This window comes from Eucyclogobius newberryi, unplaced genomic scaffold (genome assembly GCF_026437365.1).
Source record: "Eucyclogobius newberryi isolate DKJ021-1_F unplaced genomic scaffold, fEucNew1.0.hap1 SCAF_7, whole genome shotgun sequence".
Classification (NCBI taxonomy): Eukaryota; Metazoa; Chordata; class Actinopteri; order Gobiiformes; family Gobiidae; genus Eucyclogobius; species Eucyclogobius newberryi.
Window position 1 is genome coordinate 15,062,072 of NW_027316389.1, and position 22,448 is coordinate 15,084,519.

The 22,448-nt window shown below is 41.8% G+C and overlaps 1 protein-coding gene across 1 annotated transcript in view; it reads left to right on the plus strand.

Moving 5' to 3' along the window:
• Window positions 1-18,985, plus strand: part of LOC140348651 (UPF0606 protein KIAA1549) — a 33,505-nt gene extending 14,520 nt beyond the window's left edge. The window contains exons 3-21 of the mRNA XM_072434648.1: window positions 46-134; window positions 1,960-2,119; window positions 2,199-2,329; window positions 4,319-4,508; window positions 4,589-4,648; window positions 4,735-4,880; window positions 7,442-7,619; window positions 7,946-8,130; window positions 11,547-11,758; window positions 12,407-12,516; window positions 13,176-13,190; window positions 13,532-13,731; window positions 13,838-14,061; window positions 14,139-14,283; window positions 14,532-14,843; window positions 16,706-16,752; window positions 17,048-17,196; window positions 17,463-17,608; window positions 17,705-18,985. Of these exons, the coding sequence (XP_072290749.1) occupies window positions 46-134; window positions 1,960-2,119; window positions 2,199-2,329; window positions 4,319-4,508; window positions 4,589-4,648; window positions 4,735-4,880; window positions 7,442-7,619; window positions 7,946-8,130; window positions 11,547-11,758; window positions 12,407-12,516; window positions 13,176-13,190; window positions 13,532-13,731; window positions 13,838-14,061; window positions 14,139-14,283; window positions 14,532-14,843; window positions 16,706-16,752; window positions 17,048-17,196; window positions 17,463-17,608; window positions 17,705-17,935 (2,930 nt within the window). The 3' untranslated portion in view covers window positions 17,936-18,985. The remainder of the gene's footprint in view (window positions 1-45; window positions 135-1,959; window positions 2,120-2,198; window positions 2,330-4,318; window positions 4,509-4,588; window positions 4,649-4,734; window positions 4,881-7,441; window positions 7,620-7,945; window positions 8,131-11,546; window positions 11,759-12,406; window positions 12,517-13,175; window positions 13,191-13,531; window positions 13,732-13,837; window positions 14,062-14,138; window positions 14,284-14,531; window positions 14,844-16,705; window positions 16,753-17,047; window positions 17,197-17,462; window positions 17,609-17,704) is intronic.
• The last annotated feature ends 3,463 nt before the right edge of the window (window positions 18,986-22,448 follow it).

Consider the following 22,448-nt stretch of genomic DNA (forward strand, 5'->3'; position numbering starts at 1 on the left):
ACCCATACAATTCCAAAATTAAAATTGTGTATGTTTAAATTTTAGGTTTTCCTTTCGGGGCTACAATTGGATATGCAAAATCTCAAGTCCGAGATATCCTGAAGGCTGAATTTAACAAATCGGTTGAGATACAGGTAAGAAATGGACTTGACTGTGTGTTAATAAATGTAATTGCCATCAAAGTACTTTTACTTCAATACACAATGTCGTTTTTATCAGTAGCATTGTCTTTGAACTTATAGTACTCTTTCTCTCCCCCGACCGACAATTGTTTAGGCAACTGTTTAGGTTAAGTGTCTGTATGTAATGTACTCAACACTTTATGTATTATTTATCTTTTTTTATTTATTTTATTTAGCATTCTTTATAGGTGCATGTAAACAAACAAACAAAATACATATACATTATTTAAAGGTGCCATAACATGCTTTTTTTCACGTTTCTTAGTCTATCCTAAGTGTATAATTGATAATAATAAGGGTTGTGCAACACCCATAACATAATAGTTAAGAAATATCACCCAGACCTTGAACCCCCTCACCAACCCGGAAATGCAGACGGCTTGGTTTGATATTCGCCCCCACCCTTGCGAAGAGAGATCTGGCTCCCCCGCCCAACCCGTGACGTAGTCTCAGAGAGCGTGTGTGCCCCGCCCACCCGTGACGTAGCCCCACAGCTGTCTGCTCCGTGATGCGCCGCTCCTGCCGCGCGACTGAGTGAGAAACGATAAAACTTCAGATCAACATTACTTTGAGCCTAAATAAATCTGGTGTTATTCTACAGCGTGTGCAGAACAGATATATCTATAGATATATATATATATATATATATATATATATATATATATATATATATATATATATATATATATATATATATATAGATATAGATATATATCTATATATATATAAGTCTTATGTCCATCGCGCTCTTATTTCCTGGTTTTTCGGTATCGGATAGAACTTCTCTCCGTTTATTTTCCCGGTTGCTGCATCAGCTGCCACATCAACCTTCACCATTGTGATAATAGTAAAGAGTGCGATATCATTAAAGAAGTTTTGGGCCTCTTTGAGCCGTGTTTTGTCGTAAATCGAAGCAGAAAAACTCCGGGGCTTGTATGAGGAGACAGCAGCGCTGAGCCGGGGGGAAGGGGGCGGCAGGCGGGAGGGGGAGGCGGGTGGAGAGGGGGGAGGGTGAGGGTGAGGGGGGATGATGACGCGTGCCTGTGGGTATGACGCGGTCCTGTGAACACCCCCCGTCAGTTTGGAGATTCGAGGAAAGGAGATAGTCTGTAATATAGCTAAACATTGCGGGAATCAATCAAAAAAACACTCTAGGTACATCTATGAAGCACAGATAGCAATGTAAGAAGGTTAAAAGCTCTGAAAAGTCGATTTTGCATGTTATGGGACCTTTAAATGTGTAAAGTTCACAAAATGTTTTGACAGAGAAACACAATTTGAATACTCACGTCTATTAAAAAGCAACTATTAAAATCAGTTCCAAAGCTGCATTTTCACGGTCTCAAGATTCTCATCATGAATGGCTGTTTGAAATATAGACCGTTCTTTGATCTTGTTTTTATCTTTATAATTACACAAACAGTCCATGATTTACTTGTGCCTTCATTTACAGATGAACCTTGAAGTCAAAGTCACTTCCTCTGTTTCTTATCTGTGCGTCTGTCACAAACAAGCCACATGACCGGTCACATCAAGGCCACTGCTACTGCTACACTACTTTGCTTTGACTGTTCCACTATTATATGTATGGCATTAAACTTGTCTATCTCCATGGAGACAAGCAAGTGACAATATTTTCACCAAGGCATTTAACACTGATATTTACGTTTAAACATCTGTAACTAGAGAAATGCTAACCAGGCAAAGCGATTCAACCTCTTCTCCTTTAGGACTATCTACTTGTGTCTTCTTTAAAATACATCTTTAATTTTTGAAGGTTGTCACAACACCGCCGAAGTTTGTGTTCCGCGCGGTGTCCGGCCCGGTCGTGTACACTGCTGTTTCTGTCGTCAACGCTCTGCACAGATCGGGACGCCGCTTTTTGTCGATGTCCCCCAACTGGGCTTTACCCCACGATAAATACAAGGTCCACACAGGTACATGACACTTTGAAACTGTCTGTCACGGGTTTGAAGCCTGTCACTGGGACTGACTCTTCCGCTCTGTCTTGTGCAGTGCTGCAGTTTGTCCCAAGTCACATCGACGTAAGGGTCTGCAACTTCAGTGAGAACATCGAGAGAGGTTTGACCAGGGCCTATGCGGAGACGCGGCGCCGGTCGAAGATGTCAACCAACTTCACTGTGCATGTGAGTGGATCTGGCCTGTGGAGGCATTAACGCGAGGAGACTGAGGGCAACGTAATGTTTCAGACTTTTGGAAAAGATATAGTGTATACAGCAGGGGTGGCCAACCAGTCAGAGACAAAGAGCCACATTTTTTACTGTGTTACGGCAAAGAGCCACATCATACACATGGGCACACATCACCCCATCCCTTCCTCTTACACACACATCTCTGCTCAGCCAAATTATTATTATTATTAACAATATCATGTCACACACAACCATGATAATGACAGAAATTGACTCCTACAGTACTAAGACCACAGTCATTTTCAACAACGAACATTGTGTCTCACACACACAAACTCTCAGTTCAACAAAGTCCAAAACCAAAAATAATTTACATACCATGTTGAAGTTCAATATTGCTGGTTTTCTTTTAGATGAGGGCCGTCTTCCCATATTTTGGACGGGGTATTTTGAAATGTGGACAGGCATTTTCGATTGCAAGGACGGGGTCATTTTTATTAAGAAATCTCAGAAAAAAGGGAATATTATCATTAAATCGGGCCGGGAAGCGTTTGATTAAAGTCCGCCTCGGCCATGGCCTCGGCCCGCGCCATGACAGTTTACAAGTGAAAATTTGCATGCTGCGTGCTGATTGGCCGACAAAGTTTGTATGCTCGGCTCTGCTCGGCTTTGATTGGCTGCCGAGCCGTGGTCCGGAGAATGCCGAAGCTCCATTTCTGTGCGGTTGAGCGGCGCACATACTCAGCAACTACTCTTCCTGTTCTTGCGGAAAATTTTCGTGTGTGTTGGCCCAGCGGTTAGCCACATGGCTTTGTGTGCAGAGGTTTGTGAGATTGAAACCTGACATGACTTTTAATCTTGCATTTTTTTTCCTCGTCTCCCAACTCATTTATTTCAATATCAAATTAGTTCAGGGGTTTTGGCAGCATTCCTCTCTAGTCATCTTTTGCTATTTAGTTAGGAGACGAGGGGGGAAAAAATGCAAGATTAAGAGTTCATGTTGGGTATCAATCCCACGGATCTCCGCACTCAAAGCCGTGTCGCTAACCGCTGGGCCAACACGCGGGCGCCTCCGCATAGGCAGAGCGCTGTCTGGTACAACACAAACACAAATGTTGATATGAACGTAAAAGAGCCGCATGAAACCAGGCAAAGAGCCGCATGCGGCTCGCGAGCCGCGGGTTCGCCACCCCTGGTATACAGTATGTCCCACAACTGATACTCATGTAGGGCAATGAATTAGGAAAAGTAATGTTGGTATTTAGCGATATAATAGTGTGGGAGAAAAGGAGACCAGGTTGAGTCGAGTCAATTAAGCTTTTCCTAACTCGTGATCCATTTTAAGACACAGAAACAGGACGTTTGTTTTTGTTTTTAATTTTAGGATTTATTTATCCTATCAACACATTTCTACATAAGAGTGATTAGTAAAGCTTGTAAAGGGTTTCGTTTTATTTTACTGAGAATTACTACTTAAATTACTAGATTAGGCCCATAATTTAGCATTTTACGATTTTGTAGAGGCTAAACGAACGTGTTATTGAGCTACTCTGAAAATAATTAATGTTTTACAATGTATGTATGCGTACTTTGAATAGTAGCCTGATAAAAAACAAAAAGTGCTTGCCAGTTTTTCGCTTAAAGCCTTTGGAACGATAAAAGAGCCCGGAAATTTGAGAAGTTTGTTTGGTACAATAGCTTATAGTGTGTTTAGTAAACATGTGAATTTAGCTGTTTGTATACTCCTATTTACCAATGCTTTCCAAAGTTATTGTGCTTCAATAATTCCACCAAGCAGTTAGTGATGCATGGACATTTTTAATGAATAACTCCAAGCCACATTGTTCCGAGTTTTGTAATCTCCTTTTACTCTTTTCAATATGAGCCACAGAATGTACAGTAAACATAGTTACACTTTTATAGGATTACACTCTGCATAATCCTGTCGTCCTAATCACCATTGTGAATTCTTCTCTGTTTCAGATTGTAAACATCACAAATTCCCCTCCCAAACTCCAGGACCAGCTTGTGAGGCAGCCAGTGGACGTAGTTTTCACAGTGCGTGGCTCTAGAGGTCATGTGATGGGCTCAGAGGTCAGCGATGCTCTCTTGACGCTCACTATGGTGGAGTTCAGCTACTACATGGGCTTTCCTGTGCTGCAGATCGCTGAGCGTGAGTCATGACAAAGTACTCTCTTGGCGCTTGCGTTTTGTCCATTAACATTTTCAAACGTTATTTCTCTATTTTAACAGCGTTCCATTACCCAGAGCTGAACACCAGCCAGTTGCTCCGCTCCTCCTGGGTCAAAACAGGTACATTTTTAGCACAGTTCATATTTTCAGCATTGATTTTTAAATTTTCTTTCAGTGGAAGTGATCTTGGATATTTGTTTGTGTAGTTATTTTAGGTGTGATGGACCAAAAAGTGAATGAAAAGACCTTCCAAGCAAACATGGAGCGCCGTGTTGCCCTGTTACTTGGAGAAGCCATGGGTTTGATACGTCGCGTCAAGAGAGCTACGACTGTAGGCAATAGCAGTGTTCAGGTAAGGTTTATCCATCCAAATGAAGCGTGTAAAAAACTTTCACTTGGTTTTAGTCTGCCATGTTCATAGTAAAGTAGATGAAAGTATCAGTAGTAGTAGTTGAATTTCTTGGTCTACTAAAGGAAAATTTTCTCAAAACCTATTAAGTATTTCTAGGGTCTATGTAGTACTGGATTGCAGTTACTAGCACTGGTAACTTACAGTAACTTTGCAGTAACTTGGCCAATATGTGTATAAACCATAGAGCTGTGTCGTAAAATTGTAAAAAAGATAAACCGATATCAGCTGACTTCATCTTCAGGAGACAGAGGCAGGTTTTTATGACGTTTTATCTTTAATCTGTATGTTTCATTTTTTAATTAACTTACAGTAATCTAAGTCATCTAATTGATTGCTTTTAGAAGTAATTAGTAGTAGTAGTAGTAGTCGTAGTAGTTCTAGTCGTTGTAGTTCTAGTAGTAGTAGTAGTAGTAGTAGTAGTAGTAGTAGTAGTAGTAGTAGTGGTAGTGGTAGTGGTAGTGGTAGTGGTAGTAATAGTTCTAGTAATAGTTCTAGTAGTAGTAGTAGTAGTAGTAGTAGTAGTAGTAGTAGTAGTAGTAGTAGTAGTAGTAGTAGTAGTAGCAGTAGCAGTAGCAGTAGCAGTAGCCCTGCTTCACTCCTGAGCAATCATTCTGAGAGCTGCTGCATTGTTTCCCGCCACAGAAAGCCCCCCTTTCCTCACTAATCAGTCTGTAGCGTTTGTATGGACTCAACACCTGCTCTGCTCCTTTCCAAGGGGACAGGACAGGCCCCTGGTCTCCATGACAACCGCATCCCTTTTACCCAGGGGCGAGCCACTCCAAAACCACAACCTCATCAGTTGCTGTTCGTTCTCCTCTTCGCTGTATAGAGCTGTTACTTGATGACTCCTTTGCTTCACGGAGCTGCTAACAAATCAATTATTCATTTTTTTGAGCTGTTTGTCTCCTTCAGTCGGAATAATAGGAGTTCCAGTACATTTCATGATGTATTTTGGCAAAGAGAGAGTTGAAATAATAACACAGTCTGCATATTTTATATCGCCCATCCATTATGGTTATCTTTTAAAGCAGAAAATTCTACACAATCCACTTGCATTTAGCCTAAGATTAACAGCCCTTTCTCCGTTTGACCTTTTCAGCCTTTACATCGTTTGTATTCATCAGGTGTCTCATTATAGCCTCTGACGTCTTTGCTGCCACTCAAGGGGTTTTTCACAATCACCTAAATAATAGTGTTTTGTATGTTGACCCTCAAACAGACATTTGTCCCATATATATTCATTTATTTGACAGCGACCCTTTAGCTAAACCTTTTGCTTTGACACAGACACACACACACACACACACACGTATAAATCCACACTGTATCTGCTAGAATAATATGCTATTGTCACCTACGAGCCTGCCCAGAGATAAAATGGGTTGAAACAAGGTCATCCAATAACACACATTGGCGCTGCCGTCTTTCCACTCTAATAAACCGAGCACGGAGTGGATTACGCCTGGATCAGTGACTCTGCCCGGCCATTTTTCTGTGTCAGCCTCGGCCTCCACTCTCCAGTAAAGCAGACAGCCTGGACTGGAGTGCGCCTCGGGGCTCACTGCGAGACACAGCTCACACATACTGTACTGCATCAGACAGGCACGCACAACGGAGAGGCCACATAACAGTCGCACTATAAATGTTATCCCGGTTATAGGGTTGGCAAACAAAATCAACTCAGATACATGTTGATGCTAAAACGAGGGTCAAACAAGATATTAATTAGAGCAGGTGTCGACATTCTTGAGCTTTTCCCGAAGTACGTGACCACTTGATGACTATTATTCCTCTTTTAAAACAAAATACTCATTACACATATATGATGTATACATAAATTATAATTTGGAGATTGACTAATTAGTACTTACGTGTGGTATCAATAATTGGTTTAGAGTATGGTATATTCAGGAAATGTACAAACCCCATGTCGACAGATGTTCTTATGACAGAAGTCTATATATTTTGGTTTGTGTTGCCTATCAGATAATGATTTGAACTATTATGTCATTCTGTCAGTCTTGTCTTTTATTTCAGTCAAATTGTAGTATTGTGAAATCACTATCAAGGTTGTGACTGTCTAGTTTGAGTACTAAATTATCACACTTGATTTTGATACTCAAGAAAATGCTTGATATTCAATACACACAGCAAGATTTTCGGGGGGAGAAAGTATAGAATAATAGTACTTTCTTGTTACAATGGTTTTATACCAGCTCTGAGAAATAACAAGGCCATTCTAAAACCATTAGGTAAAGCTCAAAATGTTGTCCGTTTTATCAGATTTTGTTCAGTATCGACACTTAAAAGGAGTTTCTCATCTCGTCACTAGTTTTAGAATTGATCTAGTTATGACCTTTAGTCGTATACTTATAGTTGTAGCCTGTATCCATGTTAATAACGGCGTATGTACCTAGTGCTACACACACTCAAACGTAGGATCTTCTGGCTCAAACCCTTTACTGCTAACTCCATGGTTACGTTGTTCGTATCTCTTCCAGGTTGTCAGCTCCAGTCGCCTGGCGGGCACAGACCAACCGTTGGAGATAGTGTATTTTGTGGAGGGTCCCGATGGAGAGAGGATACCTGCAGTGGATACAGCTGGCCTACTTAACAGCCTGGACGTCCAGAGAGCCGCCATTGTTCTTGGATATCGTGTTCAAGGCATTTTGGCTCAACGTGAGTACTTTCTGCATCGTAACAATACAATTTAAGAGTGTCTGTTGAGTATTTAATATGAACACTGATGCTGTCATCTGTTAAACATAGCATAGATTTAAGACGGCTTTGCTTATGTTGTATATTTAAGTCTCTCACCTGTAGACTGTGCCATGAGAATGTCTTCCTCATTAACAATCTAAACAAAATATGTGAGCCTAATGAGCATGCCTTAGGGGAGCTGTGTCTGTGCTAAGAAACAAATATTTATAGCACCCCTTTTGCAGTTCTTTTGAAGTTTGTTCTTACATGCTGCCTGTGGTCCTTCTATGCACTCTCTGTTGCAGCTGTGGAGAAAGTGGCTTCTCCTCCCTCCGAAAATGTGAACACAAACTTATGGATCATAATCGGGGTGGTGATACCGCTCCTCGTGGTCATTGTCATCATCTCCATCCTTTACTGGAAACTGTGCCGCACCGACAAGCTGGAGTTTCAGCCCGACGCCATGACCGCCATGCAGCAGCGGCAGAAGGTGAGACCCGGATCTGTGGACGGGCTCCTGTTCTGGAGTGTATTCGGTTTGTAGCTCAGGCTTTTGGTCAATCTGTAAGACTGAAAAAAGTCCAAACGCAAGTAGTATTCAATTTCTTGCATTTGATTATATTGAATGAAGTTACATTAGCTTTTCTCATATGCCTTTGTAAGTTCTACCTCTTGTTAAAGGTGCATTGTACAGCTTTTAACCCTCCTTCTTTGCCTAGAATGTTTTGCAATATTGCATTAAACTGATCTAATTCCACGGCAAGCCCACTCCCAGTTAGTTAGCCTGTTTGCCATGTGTTTTCGAGCAATAAAAACACCCGTAATTTAATAAATGCAACATAAACTGGCTTAATATCGCACTGTTGGCGAGCGCTCCAATAGAAAAGTTACATAGTGCACCTTTAAATCTCTGTGAGGCTGTAGAGTTCGAAAACCCTTCCAGTTCATTGCTAATTACCGTGCAATATATCAATGCCAAAGATGTGCTAAAGTTAGAACTCATCATTAGTTCCTTTTTCTAGATGGAATTAATGAATCTTTATAACACACAGTAGATAGATGAAGTGGATTGAAAATGAAGAATGGTTGGAAAATGCAGGATTGGTGCTAATATCTATATTTGTGATATCGGAGGGTTTTCACACGTATCAGCATCAGTCCGCTATAAAATATTCTATCTGATAATTGTGTATATGTTATTCTTAGCTTGTTCTGTGATGTGTCTTTTTACAGTGAACAGTGAGTTAAAAAGGAGAAAAAAACGCACGAGTCTCACTTTGCTTTGGCGTAAAATAAATACTAATCTGTCCATTCAAGAAAACTAGTTATATATTATAGACAAAATGTTTAAAATATTGATATTGGTATTGACAGATATTGTTAAACAGCCACAGAAGCAGTAGAAGTATCAGATATGGGTATTGGCTGAATGAAACCCATTTTGGGCAGCCCGTATTGTGAATTAGGATCTCATTCGCATTATCCAACAGTTTCCCCTCGCCTCGATTTTATCTTCTATTCCATAACGTTCTTTTCTTCCTCGCCCATACATCAGAGTTTCGCGGCGTATCGAATCACGGCCGCCCTCTCTTTAACGCAATCTTCTGTCATGTAACACCACTGTTCTTACCCTCAGTCCATCAGCGAATCAAGGACTTCTCTGCTCGACAACACACAGCCCTCGGATACAGAGGAAGGAGAGTTTAGTGAGGAAGACGAGTGGGACTCTGAGGAGGAATTGTGTGATGAAGAAGAAGAGGAGGAGAAGGAGAAGGAGGAGAAGCATGCTAAAGGGGGGAAGGTATAGGATGTAGTTTGTGGTAGGCTTGAGTATCCCCTAGTGGTAGACTTAGAAATAGATGTTGTGAGCCCTTTTTTGTGTTGACAATTCTTACAGTAGTGGTTTGTAGAAAGTTCAAACTGCCATTTTTAAACACTAAATACAGTCACAGCAAAGCATCAGTTTGTTCAATTAACTTCTCTTTGACTTCCATTGGCCAAAGTTTTCAAACAAAGTTGGTAAACGCCGAGCTGTGTGGTTCCTATTGTAGACTGTATAAGCCAATATATTACCGTATTTTCCGGACGATAAGTCGCACTGGAGTGTAAGTCACCAGCCAAAAAATGCATAATAGAGAAGAAAAAAAACATATATAAGTCGCTTTTTTGGGGTAAATTTATTTGATAAAATCCAAGACCAAGAACAGACATTTTATTTTCAAATGCAATTTAAAATAACAGATTAGAGAACATGGTGAATAGGTGTACGTATGCTAACGTAAACGCCTTCAGCTACAACGAACTGTGGTAAGTGTCTGGTATGTTAACGTAACATTTTAACTGTTAAATACAGTACTTTGAATTTCAAATAATGTTCATGGGAATTTTAGCTCATTTCTGAAGCATCGCTTGCTATCAAGATATGCATTTTTGTCAATATTGCAGTAAAATTACACTGTTACCAAGATATTTTGCCATGTCTTTCAATGGTGATGTAAATACTACTGGTTTGGTTGTGGTTTGTGCCTAGTTTAGTTCTGATGTAGCCTTGGTTTGGTCCTGTTGTAGTCTAGGTTTAGTCCCAGTTTGGTCCCAGCTTTGATGTGGGGGTGTGTTGTATTACATTTCAAACCTCTGCTGTGAAAATAAGCACAACTTACTTGGATGACATACTGACAAACAAAACAAAACTGCAATCCACTTGAATAGTTTTAGAGTGCGTTTGTGCTAATTCTGTGCGAAAATGCTTTTATTCAGAAGCCTGTAACTCCCCTTTAGAGCAAACAGCAGACATCCAGTGAGGAGGAAGAGGAGGATTATGAAGAGGAGGAAGAGGAGGATGACGAGGACACAGCCGGCGAGACTGAGAAAAAGAGTAAAACGGAAGAGAATCGGCCTCAAATACACAAACACGCTAAACCAAAGAAAGCAGTTCAGTCAAACACAGTGGAGACAGCTAATGTTTGGCGCAAAGGAGCTCAGAAGGAGGTATATTGTGCCGTCGCCATAGAAACCAGTCTGTGTTTGTGTCAAGTGTGTGTAACTAATCCTGCTGCCCAGAAACAGTATTTGTACAGTAGACGAGGCAGACCGTGTGTGTATTTTTTTGTCTGATGTAGTACTATCCCATTCTTGAGTTTGTTTCATTACTGATGATTTATTGCTCAAAATACGCTTAAAAAACTTGCATTCTTACTGTCAGCGGGGTCGCCTCTTCACAGATTGGACCTGTAACTTGGCCTGGTGGCGTTGTTTGTGGAATTAGATGAGTTTAACGTCAAACTGCGAACATTCCAGGCAAAACAGTGACATTTCCAGGCAACATGAAGACAGGAGTTACATAGTGCACCTTTAAGAAGTTAACACAAAATACAGTGTATAAAATTCAGTATATTTTTATGCAGTAATGATTGGAGTACGCTTCTTTTTTTTTGTCTGGATGCTTTTTCTATGTCGGTCTTGTTAAAATGCAGGAGTCGTAGCGTGAATAAACGTGTCATTTTCTCAAAAAGCCATTTCATTTTTGACAGATTTTATGACAAGTTAATAGTGTTGCGCGGCGTTAGAGTATGTTTATTAAAAGTTCCGAGCACGTTTCGAACGCCAATGTCCTGGGCGAGGCACACTGCTGGCACGTAAAGTGAGCGCTGACATCTTCTGTTTACTCTTTGGCTGTTAGAAAGTCCCAAAGGCTTCACATTCAAAGAGACTTCCATCCCCCCACGACTCAAAGGGGGAAAGCAATCAGCTCCCCGACTTCCCCTCTCCATCTTTCTCTGCACAATTATCCTCTTTATTCATTAATGCCCGACTCATTTCTCTGACCTAATAACGCTCTCAGAACATACTTGTCGTTGTATGCGGCGGCCGCAGTAACTTATTTTTGTTCTTTGTTTGTGTCTTTAGCTGCAGACTCCCAGCGTAAAAGGGTTCGACTTTGCCAAACTGCATCTTGGCCAGCAGAACAAGGATGATGTCATGGTGATCCAGGAGCCGTCTGGACCCCTCCCACTGTCCATTAAAGATGGCTTCAGTCCATCGGAGAACGGGGAAATACCCACCCCTGTTTCCAAAGGCTCCTCCACCAAAGCCTCTCATGCCAGTCGAAGGCGAGAGAGGTATAAAAAGGAATAAACTATTCGCCGCATGCTAACAAATCTCTTTGTGATGAAATATATGTACACACACTTAGAACAATAGCATTCGTCAGTACAGAAACGTATTTAAAGACAGTTGAGTTAGCATTATAGGCCCATTTTAGTGTTCGATTTCACTAAGTGCCTGCCTTCGGGTAACAGTATACATTGTATATATATAATTTCTGGTAAAAACCCATAGATGCAGCGCGATGAGTCTCAGTTGACAATTTAATTTGTTTTTATTCCTCCGCGCCGTCTTCCATTTTTAGTGGGAGCAATACGTAGTTGGAGCAGGCACTCACCCAGACATAAAGCTTCTGACAGATTCTTAGATCAATTATTGATGAACTTTAGAGAGACAGGGTTTTTGTTGGTGTATTCTGCCACAGATTGTCTATGTTACTTGAATTATTTTTGACTCAGTTATATCAGGAAGCTGAATCTTTTATCCACGTCTACATTTTGTCGATATACTTAAACTAAATTTGAAAACAGAAGACTCTTTCCTGTACAACAAAATAAATATCCCTTGGGCTTTTACCTGCTTTTGATTATGTGTGGGGTTTTGACCTGTTTGGCTTTGCCTGCTTTTTCATTATTGATGTTTCTGTGTCTGTTTCTGGGCAGGATCTCGCCTTCAGACGGCGACTCCGTGGTAACGGACCACTCCAGTGAGCAGGAATGTGCCGAAGACAACCCGAGAGGCCATGCCACACCCGGTGACGCCAAGCACACCCGTAAGCTTCACATCAATGTTTTAGATGACGAGCGGCACCACTGGCAAATACTGGGGCTAAATGGATGGGGGATGGGACGATCAGAGGATGTGACTGGAAACGTTTGACTGACTCAGGGTGATTAAGAGAAAATGACTAATGGAGGAGTGAGTTTTGTAAAAGAAACACCTGTTGGTTTGTGATAATAAACAGGACAAAACTTGAACTGGGAGTTTGGGGAAAGGAAATAGCGGTTATTTTCTATGACAGCTTGTTGAGTGGTTCAGGCCTGCTTTGCCACTCAGGGAAAGAGTGTGCAGGCATCCACCGACAGGCAGACACTCCCCCAACGGAACGGCCTCTGTTTTCTTATTGATAAATGTCTGTCTCGAGTTGTGCACACACTCACTGCGTAACAGCTGGTGCAGAGTATTTTTAAACTGTAACGTTAAGCAGTGTGTTTGGATGATTAAAGGTACATTGCACGTTTAAAGGAAACCTGAAAACATCAGTAATACTTTAGGGAATCTGAACTGAATCTTTTTCCTTCTTCCGTTTTGTCTTTCTCTACAAACTTCACGCGCTATAGTTTTTTATCACCAAATGGCTCCAACTTTTACCTGTTTGTGTGCTCCTCCTCTCAATAAAGCTCTGTCTTTCCTTTCTCTTGCGGTTTAAAGGGAAGAATAGAATTGGTAAGAGTCTGTCCTCTCTAGCTGTGTTGTGCTGGACCTCTGTCTTAACCTTTAGCAGCTGTCTGTGTGCTGTCCCGTTTGCTTCTGCTTTAGCTTTGTGTTCTGCCCGTTCTCATCATCCATCACTGTCCGCTCAGCTGTCAATCACAGCACAAACACAATCAACTTTTCCAACAAAGGCGACACCATTGTTTGAAAAGTTCCTATTTTCGTTATTAGAATCCCACTAAATACTGTACACCCCCAGTAATAGCAACGCTGACCAGACCCCTACCTTTTGAAATCTAAAGTCACATTCAGTTTATTTGAATGTATGACGTATAGTATAACGTTTGCATCAGGTCCACCACCACTGAACGGCACCAGTGAGCTGTCGTCAGCCTCCATCTTCGAGCATGTTGACAGAATGTCTCGTGCCACAGACGCAGGAAGGAGACCAAACAAAGTTCAGCTTATCGCCATGCAGCCTATGTCCGTCCCCCCACTGCACAGTCCCACCGCCAATGGAAAAGCGACCGACCCTGAGCAGATAAACCAGGAGGTGAGTTACGACTACACACAAACCACAACCTTCGATTTATTGAACAGCGTAAAGGTAAAGCATAAATATTTTTGGAAAGCTAATTATTAACTTCCCTGAGATCCAGGCTGCGCTGAGGCAAAAGTCGGAGATTGAGCACCATCGTAACAAAATCCGCCTGCGTGCAAAGAGAAAGGGCCACTACGACTTCCCTACAATGGAGGACATGACTAATGGCGTCGGCGACAGCAGGGAGCAGGACCACATCTATCAGAAAGCACAGCAACAAATAGATAAAATTCTAAACCCAGATGCGAAGACGCCCGCCATTTTTATGGAGCCCAAAAAGAGGTCTGTGCCTGATGAATATACGGCTCTGTGCTGCTGTGACAGGGAGCCTTGACTGTAATGTGTTTGTGTGTTTGCAGTGACAGAGGCAGGCGTTCTCCCAAACAGAGGATTAAGGGTCCACTGAACGGTGGCATGATGGAGGCGGACAAAGACCATCTCATCAGTGACGACTGTGACGCTGCTTACAGAAAGTATCCCGGGGTCAACAATGTCGCCTATGTGGTTTGTATAAATGATTTTATGATGGCTAATACTAATTCTCACTATTACGCAATGGTATTTCAACATAATAGTTGCCATAGTTTAGGTTTAAGTATTATAATGTTAAATTGTATTATGATATGTATGTAATAAATGTGTTGGAATGAGAAGTGTTTTGTCAAAGCTTCTGTTTCAACTTACATAACAAAGAACAGCAGCATTACTATATTCTCACCGTTGACATTTGAATCAAATGTGTTACTTCTCAGTCGGACCCAGATCAAGGCCCCGGATCTCCTCACAGAAGTCCCTCTCCCATGGATGACGTCTTCCTGGGCTCTGCTTTTTCTCCACCAGGCCATGCCCCTCCGCCGCCCCCCTACATGCCCCCACAGCCCTCCATTGAGGAGGCCCGGCAGCAGATGCACTCCCTGTTGGACGATGCCTTTGCCCTTGTGTCGCCCACCTCTCAGGGCAGTACTGCAGGCATCACTCTCCCAGGGGTCAATGGCAGCCATTCAAGCTCCAGCCCTCCTGGACACTGGGGTCTTCCATACCACCCGAGTGGACCTTTTTCTACTGTGAGTTCCCATTGAAGTGATTCATATTGTTACTAATACCAGTTTATATGGACAAATTTATTTATGTTCTAATCTGGGATCTAATCTCTTTACTTAGACATTTGTATATAGTTAAGTGAATTCTGTGTGTTCCCCAGGTTTTCTTTACTCACTTGCAGGAGAGACCTATATCTTCACGTATAATATAGTCTTCTGTACTACTACTAACTAATCAGTTAAGCATATCTCCATCTGTCGCCTCATTGAAGCAGTGACCTTACACCCTGTTCAGCTTCCTACAACTGCTAAGTCTCCTGTAATACATCCTACTCATGCTTGATCTGCATTAGCACCACTTTGTGTGGACTGGGTTTGAACAAGCACACATTCTAATGCAGAGAGTGGAGACGTGTGGAATTGTGCATGAAATGCTTTAAGGCAAGGCAAGGCAAGTAGAGCACATTTCATACACAAGGCAATTCAAAGTGCTTCACACAGCAGGAAAAATGCATTCAAATCACAAATAAATTACAGAAACAGAAATACAATAAAATTAACTAAATTAAAAATTATCAATCCAACTGATTGTCTAAACTTATAAAATCACAAACAAAAGAGAAGAGTGTAAAGAAAAAATCCTTTCAGTCATATTCGCAGCTAAACAAAACTGTTTTTAGCTTAGATTTGAACATTGTCAGAGTTGAAGCCTGTCTCACATCTTCAGGAAGACTGTTCCAGATTTTAGCTGCATAAAACTGAAATGCAGATTCCCCATGTTTAGTTCTGACTCTGGCACCAGAAGGAGGCCGGTCCCTGAGGTCCTCAGAGTCCGAGATGGTTCATATGGCACTAACATGTCTGAGATGTACTTTGGTGCTAGGCCATGGAGAGACTTGTACACAAGCAGAGCTGCTTTAAAGTCTATTCTCTGAGCCACAGGAGCCAGTGCAGAGACCTGAGAACAGGACTAATGTGATGGTACTTCCTGGTTCTAGTCAGGACCCGAGCAGCAGCGTTCTGGATGTACTGCAGCTGTTTTACAGCTCGTTTGGAGAGACCAGTGAGCAGGCCATTACAGTAGTCTAATCTACTGGAGACAAACGCATGGATAAGTCTCTCTAAATCTGGTTTTGACACTATATTTTTGATTTTGGCAATGTTTTTTAAATGGTAAAAAGCTGCTGATGTTATTGATTTGACGTGGCTATTAAAGTTCAAGTCTGAGTCCATTATTACCCCCAGATTTCTAATTTGGTTTGTAGGTTTTAGAGCGAGACTCTGGAGGTGACCGCTAACACTTTCTCTTTGTTTCTGTGAGCCAAAAACGATTATTTCAGTCTTGTCTGAGTTCAGCTGGAGAAAGTTGTTTTGCATCCACACACTGATCTGTTGGATGCAGTGGCAGAGTGAATCTACTGGTCCATAGTCACCTGCCGACAGTGAAGCATAGATCTGACTCGTCTGCATAATTGTGATAGGACACATTTTCACTGCGTATCAACTGACCTAACGGCAGCATGTAGAGGTTGAACAGAAGGGGACCCAGGACTGACCCTTGGGGCACTCCATAGGTCAGGGTCATGTGGTCTGAGACACAGCTACCAATTTCAACAAAGTACTTCCTGTCTTCCAGATAGGACCTTAACCAGTTTAGGGCAGTGCCAGTGATGCCCACCCAGTCCTCTAGTCTCTGTAAGAGGATCCCATGATCGACAGTGTCAAAAGCAGCACTCAGATCTAACAGAATTAAGACTTTATCTACTCTGTAAACTGAAAAGAGGTCTGCAGGCTTTACAAAGAGTACTTTATAATGTTGCATATATATATATATTATAATGTCTGTTTATTGGTAGTCACCAAGGAATACTTTTTTTCCCATACAGAGATTTAGTGATTTGTCTCCACCCCCTGTCCAAAGCCGGATGCCAAGGTAAGAACAATATAAACATTTATTTATGATGTTATTATATTGATTAGCATAGTGCGGGTTTAGCCTCTGTGATTTTATCCTCATGGACTATGTTTCAAGTGTAGCTTCATAAATTATCAATGAGAAGTCATTTTTATTTTATTGCTTTAATGGATCAGATCCTGGTTGCGGTCTGGCTCATAAATGCATGATCTCACTCACATGAGAATACTGCAGCATTTTAAGGAGTAAAAAATGAAACCGTAGTTGTGTAGGACCTCACAAGTCCAGTAAAATGGTGTGTGGTGGTTTTCAGACAGGGCCTTGGCTCGAGCTACCTTCCACCAGGAGAAGCAGCAGGACTGAGTGAGCAGCTCCAAGCAGACAGTCTGTTCTCCAGCAGGGGCCTCTACGCTGATGAGCTGCCTTCATCTGCCAGGCCAAGACCTGTGGGGAGCACTGCAGGTACAGAAAAAAACAAATGTATTTCCCCCAATCCCCAATTATTATTTTATTCGTGATAATTAATTTTGGGGGGATTTTAAAACTTGGTTGCTGTAAATGTGCTCATAGAACGAGTGAATTGTGGCCCAAAAAATATGTGTCCTTTTCAAAATGCAGTTGCCGTGTCATCGTAAATGATCACCCATAATTCTAATCTACCTAGGGTAATATTAGTATAAAGTTTTAGAGTTAGTGCCCTGAAATATGTTTCTGCTGCATGTGTGCAGGTGTCCACCATCTTGCCCAGGTGGGGCTGCCTGGCCGGATGAATGGTTACCCTGCAGGAGGGAGAGCTGCTCTGGGCCTTAATGGTGGAATTGGCTGGAATCCTTATCATGACAACTTTAGCAGGGTTGAACTTGAAAAAGATGCTGTATGTATCTGTGTTTTCATCTTAACACCACTAACACCTCTAACACCTCTAACACTAACACCTCCTTCTCCCTTCCTCTCTCCTTTCTTTCCTCAGTACCTGGATTATCATGACTACTCTGTCTTACAGATGGCTAGAAGTGGTATCAGGGAGACGTCTGCACTGCCTCCCCATGTAGACACATCTGGAGTGGGTTACTTATCAGCTCCTCCTCCTCTGGATCCAGCTCCCCCGACACACTCCTCTGCCTCTCTGATAAAGGCCATCAGAGAAGAGCTCTTACGTCTCTCCCAAAAACAGGCAGCTGTGTCCAGCTACCACAGCTAAGAACACCACTGACCCAAAAATGTTGCTTCCCATGGAAGTCCCACAGACTGTACAGCTGTACTGAAAAACACATTTTAACCCAGTATCAAAGTATGTCATGTGACCAGCCACAGAATGTTTAGAAGGTAAATTAATTAATAAACAGGTATATTACAATGATTGCTACTTCATAAACACCTCACAGTTTGACTTGTGGCTACTCTTTGTCATGAAGAGGTCTAAAAGAAAAGTCTTACCATATTTAATCCAGTCCCTTACCAGCGCTCTGTCAGAACTGAAGAAGCTCCTGGGATGAGTGGCGACATATTCACTTCAAAAACCTTTTGTTTAGTTAACAGAATTCAACCGTCTTATGCTATGGACGCTACCTGGACGACGGAGGAATTACTCAGACATATTCCCATGTCACGGTAACGCCTTCAAACCATCAGAGTATTTGGTCAGTTTCGATGCTGATCCTTGATATTGATCACCATTTGGTGCTACATGCTTTTCGTTTTCTGCCACCATGAGCCTGGCTATGCCCTTGACACTGTGATATATTTGTAGAAGTCTTTAGCAGTGAGAAGCAAGGAAGGACACAAAACTGGAGAACAGTGTCACTACCTAACTTTTCCTTTTATAGCCCAAGGTGAATTACTTTTATACATCAGCATTGGGTAACATTTGTTTTATATTGTTACTTGTTGTGCTTAGTAACAGACTGCTTGAAAAATCTGTAAATGGCCTTGAAATGCTTTTTTAAACAACTGAAGCGGCAAAGAAGTGGTGATGATACACAGATCACAGCCTGTACTTGACCTACATGTACTTGGTAAGGGTTGTAAACGTTGCACTGAACGTAGACTACTTGTAGCAGCTCAGGATGTCCGTTTAATACAGACTGGTATTGTAAATGCTGAAGAAAAATGTTCCATGAAAGACACCAGTATTTTGTTTTAACATTAACTATCCCAAAAATGTATGATTCATACCAAATCTCTGACATAATGCAGTATTTAAGTTGTTTTGCCTTTTTGAGAGATACAATAAAAACGTACAATATTTTTACTTACATGTTTTATTTGGGAACTTATCTCTTATTATCTCTTTTTTATTACATGGCAAGTATTTGAAAATGAGACATTCCTGAAGTGTTTTAAATGTGTTTAAACAAAGTGACATCAGGGCTAGAGCCTTGTTGAGTCTAAGTTTGGCCTCTTGAAAAATGCAGGTGCCCACAACAGCTCGAGGTGTGACGCATGCGCTGGGTTATGCATGAGGAGATCAAATGGATATGAAATCAAGGAGAGGGCGGAGTCTGGAGCTTCAGGGATACGTCATCACGATTTTAAGCCTTTCTGTGTTGCTGATCTAAAGTTGTGCGCCTCCATCTACTGGTCATGCAGTGTAACTACATCTCAACTACGGTACTTGATATATCAATATATTTGGATTGTACTCTAATTGTATTTTTTTGTTGTTTTTTTTGAGTGGGATGTTTTGGCTGGTCCAACTGTTTTGCATGTTTAATACTTTAATTTCCTTTTAAGTAGCCAGTTATAGTCGAGTATCCTGAAAACCAGTTATCCTGGTGTCAAGTGAAAATAAACAAGGATGTCCTAAATAACGTTTGCTTAAGATTGAAAAGACCTTAAACCATGCTTTCTGAAAGCGCTGTGCCTCATGTGTTGTTGTACTTACCATTTACAGCCACTGGGTGTCAGCAAACAACTATGAACCTTTTCAAGCGAGACGTGCTGCAGACAGTCACGTGGATCATGGCCATGGGACAACAGCAGTTTCCAAACATCCTCTAAAAGTAATGTCTGGTGTGTCGTACTGAAGATCTCGGTCCCGGTTAGTTTAGTCTAGGGCTAATTGAGCCAGCACAGCACCATGAGGAAGATGGATTTATAAACCCATGGGGTGAATGTGTTGAATCATGAAGTGGGACACATTTTGGATTTAGCCTACTACATTACATAATTTACTATTTCATTATTTTATTTTATTTTTATCATGCCAGGACATGTGGTGCAGTTATTACGTTTGCTGCACAATAATTAAAACTATTTTCAAAACTAAACTGAAGCAAAACCGGTTCAAGATTCTGAAGTATTTGGAATGGTTTCAGAATTAACAAGAAGGTGAAAGTGAATAGTATTTGAATAAAACATCTTCTTTGTTGACTACAATTTGAAGTCAATTTTATATTAATAATGTTTTGGAAGATGGACATCAATATCATTAAAACAAGTAAAGATAATATAATACAATAATATAAACATATGGGGCACGTGAGAGAACAACGGTTGGGAATCAAATGCTTTACATGAAGTTATAAACGTTTATGGTTATTGTGTAAAGTTTGGATTGTGTTTCTAAACTATGGGGGCCCAACAGACAGAGCCTAATATATACCACACTATTATATATAAATGTGTGAGGCAAACTATAGAAAGACTAGTCTGCATTTCTTTATTTCCTTTTTTTGACTGTCTAACCTGACTCTGGGATTAAAAGCAGTTCTGATGGGTTTAGAGATTTGCACTTGCACTGCCAACTCTCTAGAAACAGTTTTAACATCATGAGTACACGGGATGATGTACTCAGCCGTGCATCATCCCCTCCGACTTTAATCCAATCACCGGACCTAAGGCCAGAGGGCGATGCAGCTAAATGTGCAGCAAATCTCCACAATTCCCCTCTTCACAGGGGGTCCACCTGAGCTCCACAACAACAAGCCTGAGACATCATCATCTACACAGAGTTTGGGACCTAACACATGGTACGTCTATTAATAATACACTGTGAGAGAAAGGCATAGAGAAAATAAATTCCTGCACGAGTATGAACATGTAATAATTCCATAGTTGACATGTTGTTCCTCTGATCTCCTCTACACGGGCTTAACCGGGCTGTCCCACCCGGTCTGAACCCCACCTCCCCTTTCTCCCTCTTCCCTCCCTGCATAATCCTGTCTGTGTCTCAGGTGGCCTATACTAGGACCACAGCAAGACCGAACCCAAGAGTTAATCTGGATCATGACAGGAATTACTGCCCCTGTGTGACTCCAGCATAGAGTGACCAGGCGTGCCCATTTACCCGGGACGGTTCCAGTTTTGAGCCCTGTGTCCCATGTCCCAGGAAGATGTATCAAAAAAATGGATTTGTCCCAGTTTTAAACAAGATAGGTCCCGGTTTTTGACCACTTTAAAACCTGCCTACAGTAAAGAGGGGTATATATTGTTGTTTCTTTAGCCACAATAGAGAAACCCTGTCTTTGAAATAACCATAACACAAATGATACGCTCTGATTGACTGATAGAAGTCTCTCTAGTGACTCACAAGTGTGCATAAACATTTAATTAAATAACCTGCACTTTTTACAGTTTTATCATTACTTCCAACCCTTGTGTGTCCCAGTTATTTTCATTTATTTACTGCATTTTTTTTTTAATTTTTGTGAGTAACTCTGGTCACCCTACTCCAGCCTGCTTCTACTCCCCTGCCCGAGAGGAGAAGGTAATTTATTTTATTTGATTATTCATTTATTTATTTCCAGGAGGATGGGAGCAACTGTCCAGTGTGGGAGGAGCTGAGTGGTCCCGCCTGCCCGCTGACCTTGGGACAGGGTGGGCTTTAGCGCGCGCGCTGACTGAGTTCCAGCACTGCAGATCTGGGATTGTTTTGGCGCAGTTTGCCACAAAGATAGCAGGGGACATATGCTTTGACTAAAAAGGAGCACCAGCCTTCATGATTATAATAATAAGTAAGCTTGTGTTTTTTCCCTTTTATGAATGAGTGACGTGTATAATTTTCACCTGCTGTAGTATCTCTCTATTGTCTGGACACCTGCTTTACCACAACACACGACAGTTGCGTGGATTTAAAACTATAAATTCACGTTCCTTCATAATAAAAAAAAGAGACAGTTTAGTTCGTAGTCATTTCAGCTGGCAGGACAGAATTTGGTGCCATGGCGCGCGCTCCTTCGCCCACTACGTCATCGCGCTGTCAGAGACATTCCGGTGGTCGGCGCGTCATTTGCGGCTGACGGGATGTTCCGCGGCATCCATGGCAGCGGTAAACACTCCCGACACCATGCTGCTCTCCCGCGTCTGTGAACCGGACCCATCCCGCCCCATGCCACGTACTGAGACGTCCCGTGAAGCCGGCGGCGCGTCTTTGGCTCGCGGCGGGGACTGCAGTGGTCCGCGGCGTGGAGCGTTGTCATGGTGTCAGTGAAGGGTGATGATGATGCGTGGCGTTTACTCACGTCACCTCCATTTGACATATGCAGCAGTGGTGATGTCATGTGACTGCAGAGGGTCCCTAAATGTGAGCCCCTCCCCTCTCCCATAATTATAATTATATTGCCATCTTTCCTCTCATGCTATCACTGTAATTGCGTTATTTTCCCATTTCTCCTGCAAATGTGGTGCAATATGTGGTGCATGTTTTGAGAGCCTGATGAACATTCAGTAGTTTATATATATATATAAGTTGTATCTGATTGTAGCTGCCAATA